This window comes from Vigna radiata, chromosome 5, assembly GCF_000741045.1.
Source record: "Vigna radiata var. radiata cultivar VC1973A chromosome 5, Vradiata_ver6, whole genome shotgun sequence".
Classification (NCBI taxonomy): Eukaryota; Viridiplantae; Streptophyta; class Magnoliopsida; order Fabales; family Fabaceae; genus Vigna; species Vigna radiata.
In genome coordinates this window covers 35,397,805-35,404,867 of record NC_028355.1, presented here as the reverse complement: position 1 = coordinate 35,404,867, position 7,063 = coordinate 35,397,805, and the positions used below count along the sequence as shown (strand labels likewise).

General features: G+C 31.7%; 1 protein-coding gene across 2 annotated transcripts; it reads left to right on the top strand.

The window, feature by feature from the left end:
• The first annotated feature begins 2,821 nt into the window (after nt 1–2,821).
• On the top strand, nt 2,822–6,621 carry LOC106761858 (universal stress protein PHOS34). 2 transcript variants are annotated; one of them, XM_014645429.2, is made up of 3 exons: nt 2,825–3,764; nt 5,627–5,674; nt 6,333–6,621. In XM_014645429.2, exons 1-2 carry the CDS (start codon nt 3,092–3,094, stop codon nt 5,632–5,634), a joined length of 681 nt encoding a protein of 226 aa, XP_014500915.1. In that variant the 5' UTR covers nt 2,825–3,091; the 3' UTR covers nt 5,635–5,674; nt 6,333–6,621. The 2 variants fall into 2 exon arrangements, with proteins under 2 accessions (XP_022637320.1, XP_014500915.1); XM_022781599.1 differs by lacking the exons at nt 5,627–5,674; nt 6,333–6,621 and adding an exon at nt 5,110–5,567 and having other exon boundaries at nt 2,822–3,764.
• Nucleotides 6,622–7,063: the final 442 nt, after the last annotated feature.

Genomic DNA, 7,063 nt, shown 5'->3' with positions numbered 1-7,063 from the left:
ACTATTAATGAAATAATAAATGTTATAGAATGTATAATTATTTATTTCAAATAATATATTAAGAAATTAGTTAAATTCATTAAATTATTTTGTTTTCAATTGTTTTAAAGTTTTTTTTATTTTTTTTATATTTTGGTATTTTTTTTTCTAAAATATTAAATTTTCTGTTTGAATGATCTGAAATATTTTGTTTTAATATTTGTTTTATAGTCATTTCTTTTATATTAAAAGAATAAAAACCAATCAATCAAATTATTAAAAGAATAAAAAGCAATTATGAATAAAAAATATATGTTTATATGAATCTTTTAAAAACCGTAAAAAAAAACTGTTAATATACAAATACTATACATAAATTTAAATATAATTATAAAATAATAAAATATATATATATATATAATAAATATGAATTCCATTTCATATCTAAAACGAAACGTTGGATGTGGATATCCGAATGTGCATCGGATATGCATATCCGATGGATCCAGTAATTTTTTTTAATCTAAATTACTTTTATTAATTATTAATTTTAAGTTGATATAAATAACTTATATTAATTAAAAATAATATTACTACTTATAAACATATAAAAAATTATACATAATTTTAAAAAATTATAAAAAATAAAATAATTAAAACTTAATATAATTAAAGATTTATAATCTGAAATCTTCACATCCGATTCTATAAATTCGGATTTTCATATCTAATACTTTTATTTTTAGTTTTTTATTCAAAATTAATTTTATTAATTTTAATACATTCATAAAATTATTTTATATTAATTAAAAATTATATAATACATTATAAGTTCATACATAAAATGCCAAAAAATAAAATAAAATGATATAAGAAGCATTGAAAATAAATTAAAATTAATATAAGAAGTATATAATATTCAATCACTCACATATATAAATTGCAAAGTAAAGAACTCAGAAACAATATTAGGAGAGAGTTGTAGTTAAAAGGTGGAGAGAGTGTAGGGTTTTTTTAATAAGGATGAAATGAGGTGCAAAGATGAGAAGGTGTAGAGTTTCTTTTATAAAGAAATGAAATGAGGTGCAGGAATGCAAGGGTGTAGAGGTGCAACGGTAGTGCAACAAGAATACATGTTTAGTGATGGGAGAAAAATGGAGGTGGGCATAAAAATTCTCAATAATTAGAAATTAAACTTTTAAATTATTTATTAATTAAGGGTATTTTAAGAATTTAGAGATGCAGAATGAAATCCTTCAAGGTGCATATGAAACACTCTTTAATTAAAGTCATAAGAAGCCCACCCAAAAGATTGGGATCACTAAGATTTTAAGGGTGTTGTTCCCTACACCTCTCCAAGTGGGACCTATACCTCCCCATTAATTTAATTTATTTCAAAAATATTTTATACTTCCCCAATATTTTCTTTATTCCAAAAATACCCTACACCTCCTCACTATCCTTAACAATCTTTCTCTTTCTCTCTCTACATTAATGGAGTATTCACCTAGTTTAGATATAAATTTGTAACATACTACAAAATATAAAATTGAGAGGAAAGTTCAATATTAGTACTTTTACCATTTCCATTTTATAAAATTAAAAGTTAGATGCAAATACAAAATAATAAACATAATAATATTAATAGTAAATAATGATANTATATAAACATTTTTCTAGAAATTTAGAACAAAATTTTACCATTTATTAAGTAATTTGAAAAGAAAAAAATATATTCAACAACGAAAATAAGATTGAATCTATTTAAGAAAATATATTCAAATTTAAGTCATGTAAATGCTCCATTAATGAGCCATGTAAATGCTCCATTAATGTAGAGAGAGAAAGAAAAAAATTGTTAAGGATAATGGAGGAGGTGTAGGGTATTTTTGAAATAAAAGAAAATAATGGAGAGATGTAGAATATTTTTAAAATAAATTAAATTAATGGAGAGATACAGGTCCACTTGGAGAAGTATAGAGAGCAACACCCAAACTTTAATTGGGTATTTGACTTTCCAAGCCCAAATATGTTTTAAAATGACTTTTAGTATATTTTGGTAATATAAACGTGAAATGATACATAATTACTTATTTTCTATAAGAATTTAAAGTATGTTTTACGTTTAACTAATAATTGGGTGGTGGCATAGGGTCCAAACAGTGATAGACTTAATATTACTACCTAAGAAAACATAAACAACATCAATTCTCAATAAAATTAAATTAAAAATAATCATTTCAATTTACTTAATATTTTCAAGTCTTAATGATAATATCAGCTACTAATAAAATTAAGATTGAATTAAATTTAAAATTTACTTTTTTATTAAAGTTATGAATTAGAATATATTTGATTAAAATTTATTATTTGCGAAATTTATGATTTTTTATATATTTAATTTAAATGTTTAAAAGTGGTAGAAAGGAAGGGATAGTTAGGATAAAGCGTTTTGTTGAAGGGCATGCATTGATTGGACAATGACTTCCCTGCTAGAAATCCAAATCTATTAGCCATGGATGTAACAGAGAAGTCAGATTCAATTAACACATCACAAAAAACCAGCTGTTATTGAAATCATTTTGAAATTTAACACCACATGCCAACACAGCATTCACTCTCACTTTAATGAAATCCCTTTGATACGTCCCTGTTCAAAACTCACCTATTTTCGCTTCATTTCTCCTCAACACAAACCCTTTTAACTTATCTCAACTTATCTATTTTATGAATTAGCCAAAATGTGCTCATAAATATTTAAATAATTTTACCGACTAAGTAATTTATTATTATTTTCTCCATTCTTATAAGCCTTAAAGGTCTTTTAAAATCTACCATTTTTATAACTAGAAAAAGAAACAAGAAAGGCATGTCAAAAGACGAAGGCACCCTTTCACACACTAAACTTTTCCAGTTTCAAAGAACAGAGTGTGAGTTCTGCTGACGCTTGAAGACAGTGAGGGGAAAAAATAACTAAGAAATTAAGAAATTCTAGAAACCTCTGATGAGAGAGTCCGTGAATAAATCAATTTTTCAAAATCAATTTCCCAAAGTTTCATCACTTTTGCATTGACCTTCAACTTTTCTTCTTCTCTCCGGTTATTCGCTCGCAATGAATCCACAATCACCGGACCCTCAGCTTCCCACTTTCTCCCCACGCTTCGCTCTCATGACCGGTTCCCATCGGAAAATCGCGATCGCGGTGGATCTGAGCGACGAGAGTGCTTACGCCGTGCGGTGGGCGGTGCAGAACTACCTCCGACCCGGCGACGCGGTCATCCTTCTGCACGTGCGTCCCACCAGCGTCCTGTATGGCGCGGACTGGGGCTCCGTCGATCTGAGTGTGGCGGAGGAGGGCGGCGATGAGGAGTCGCGGCAGAAGCTGGAGGACGACTTCGACAACTTTACGTCGACGAAGGCGAGCGACGTGGCGCAGCCGCTGGTGGAGGCGCAGATACCGTTCAAGATCCACATTGTGAAGGACCACGACATGAAGGAGAGACTGTGTTTGGAAGTGGAGCGCCTCGGGCTCAGCGCCGTCATCATGGGAAGCCGCGGCTTCGGCGCGTCCAAGCGAGCCGCCAAAGGAAGGCTCGGCAGTGTCAGCGATTACTGCGTGCACCATTGCGTGTGTCCCGTTGTGGTCGTGCGTTACCCCGAGGAGAACGAGAACGGCGGCGGCAATGGTAATGGCGGTGATGTTCTGGTTGGGGAACAGGTGGAGCTTCCACCTGTGCCTGAGGAGGAGCACGAGGTGTATCATGATGCTTCCGATGAGCACAGAGGTTTGGTTTCACCCTGTTATCATTTTGTTTCACAGTAACCATCATAATTTCGGTATTATGACCTAACATTGCATAGTGTATAGTGGTTTGACTAATCATCTTACTCGTGTAGCATTGGTAACAGAGAGGATTGAGTATTGGATACTACTTACATATGCATGCTACTTTCTTCAGTCAAGTTTGGTATTTGTCGAAGTTATCGTATTGACTAGAGACTAGTGAACGATGCCAAGAGTAGCTATGATATTATGATTATGATTGAGTAATGTTCTTCATAGTAACTACTCGTCCGAGGAGAAAATAAGAAGATAAAATTATTTGAGTTTCTCGGATAAACTAAGATCAAATTTGTCAACTTTGTAGGAGCATACATTTAACTTATCCAACCATACATATATAAAAGAAGTTCAATTCATTTAGTTTTTGTTTTTTTGGCCCTTATAAATACTTGTGGAAAAATTATCAATCCAGGACTCATGTTTAGGTTCTATTTTCCACGGAGCTCCCTGTCAAGGTTTTTTCTTGATACCCACACACGTTACAAACGTGAGAAACCTGATCCATTTGTTTAAAAACATGGAAGCGATAACTACTAACTTCTTAAATGTTGGAAACCGTGACCCAGTTTTGTAATCAAAACATTGTAACTTCCGTGCTGGAGCAATAGAGGAGGAAATCTGAAACAGATATAAGAGAACTGGCTTGCTGGTTGACACAGCAGCATAAGAAAGAGAAAAGTCTTTTATGACATTTAAAACCATTCCTTATCCAAATTTAAAGTAACTTGGGTAATACGAAAATACAACAACTGTGTGAGTAATCCATGTACCCAGACTATGAACAGTAGGAACTAAACATGGTTAAAATGTCACGTTCAACAACTAAATAGAATTCAAAATTATGTGTAAAGGTTAAAAGGAAATGTTTTACTGAAAGTTTTTATAACTGTAGGAACTAAATTAGTAATTAAGCCAAGCTGTAAAAGTATAATGTTACTACTTAATCTGTGCTGCAATAAAATTGATGATACTTGTGCTTCAATAGCATGGAAGTATTTATGATGGGCCAGATTGTTATCATCAACTTTTGAAGTTAAGTTTTGTATGCAGTTAGTTTACTCAAATTTTAATGGTTTTATTCATTGTGCCTAATAGTGAAATTGTGTGGAATGTCAATGATGATATTTGACACTAAATATATTTACCTAAGGTTCAATCCAATTCCTATCACTTGTTATGTGTTGCATTTAACCATTTATGCTAAAAACATATCCTTCAGGCTTATAATACTGCTCACCTATTCTCTTATGTATGAGTACTACAATTCAATTCTTCAAATGCTGAAGGTACTAAACCAATCCGAGCATGATATGTTCCGAGTGCACTTTACAACTATCCATCATATGCTGCCAACTTTTCCCAGAATGCTTTGCAATGGGGAGATAACATCCCAAGACCTCTAGGCGTAGGGAACACTCATAGGCTGGCATACCCTAATAGAAGGGGCAAATTTCACCAGTACACCCTAAGGCTAATGTTGGATTTGAGAGGTTTTAAAGGAAAGAGTTATTGAAGTAATTCCTTGGCAAAAGGAAATAACAAACTAAAATATGGGTATTTATCTTTTCAATATAGCTTGTTTTTGTCAAGGAGGCTACCTAGTCCTTTTTTAGATCTAGATTACCATACTTGCTGTTGAAAAGATTAAAAAAATTCAATACTTTTTGCTGTTTGGAGACCATCATATAATGAAATAACCTAAACCTTGTAGGATTTCACCTATTACTTCAGTTGGGATTATATTATTACTAGTTTATTAGTATTTTTTCTTATTTAACCTGCTTATTTTTTGTGTATGAACAGATGCATAACGAGAGTATAGAGCAATGTCTATATTCCTACTAACTTCAGGTAATACATGAATGTCATCAGCAATTTATCAATTACCATTTTATCCTTACTTACGTCTGAATTAAATCCTATATTAAATGAATTGTAACACCGATTGATAACTGTTACTTTCTGTGCACTTTTACTGGTGGGTGGGGACTTGGACGAGGGAAGTGATGGGGAGTGGTATTCCCAGTTCTTTTTTTCTTTTCTGCATTATCTTCCAAGAAATAAATTAGTTGGAATATGAAAAATCACAAGACTATTAACTCTGAATCTTGTTTTCTTTACCACCAAAATAGTAATCCAGTCTATAAAATTGACATCATTGGTCCTATTAATCCTCAACCTTAAGAAAACGCAAATTTAGTTGTTGACTTTAATAATTACCGCCAATTTAGTCTTGAATTTGGGAACTATAAGTTATTTTAGTGTTCCATTTTAACAACTATCAGGCAATTCGATATTGCCCAATTTCTAACCTAATTTATAATTTTAAAGATAAAATTAACCAATGATGTTAATTTCATAATATTGTATTGATTTTATTTCACTGTAAGTTACAATGTATTTCATTTATGAAAATTTGCACTCCATAATAATGTATTACCTTGTAAGCTGCTTCATTTTTCACAGCATATTTACTCAAATTAATTGCCATTGATTTTTTTTTTTTCAGGAACTGCTCACAGCAGTCAGGCTTGTGTCAAATGAAGAAGAATGTATTGAACTTGAAAAGTATCTTCTTTGGTTGAACAAACTATACACTGTAAATTGGATATTTGGTTGGTTAGCATGTGTATGTTTTTGTACAAGTTTGTTATTAAGTTGCTTCAATACCCATTGACAGGGTTGTGTATGCTATCTCTCACATTTGATTTGGAGGTTCTTGCATGGAAACCAATGATAGATCTAAGAAACAATAGAAAGTTTAATTTTATTATTGTCTTGGTACTGCAGTTCGATCATGTGAAAGGAAAGTTGGACACCCCAAACTAAACAATATTTGCATGGATCACTCAGTTTTTGTGTTTTGATGTTCGACTGTAATTAAAAATTAAAATTAAGATTATAAAGGGAAAACTGTTATTAATGTTGCAATAACAGTATAGATCAAGCTGTGAGTGGTTATTTCACCACGTAAAGAAAACGTTAGTTTGGTGAAAGGGGAAATTATCATGAACCATGAACACAGTTTTGGCCAACTTGATGTGAACAAGCTACTAGTTAGGAATCGTTTGCTGACTTAAGACTTCTAAATATACCATATCCAAGAACTCTAGGAAAACCCTCTGTTGATTACCTTTAGTTACATGAGTCTTTTTGTTTGAGTCTCTCAAATTATGATTAGGTTCAATGAGGTTTATTTTTCTGAGTTTAAAATTATCATCTCAAGGTTTTCAAGTCTGC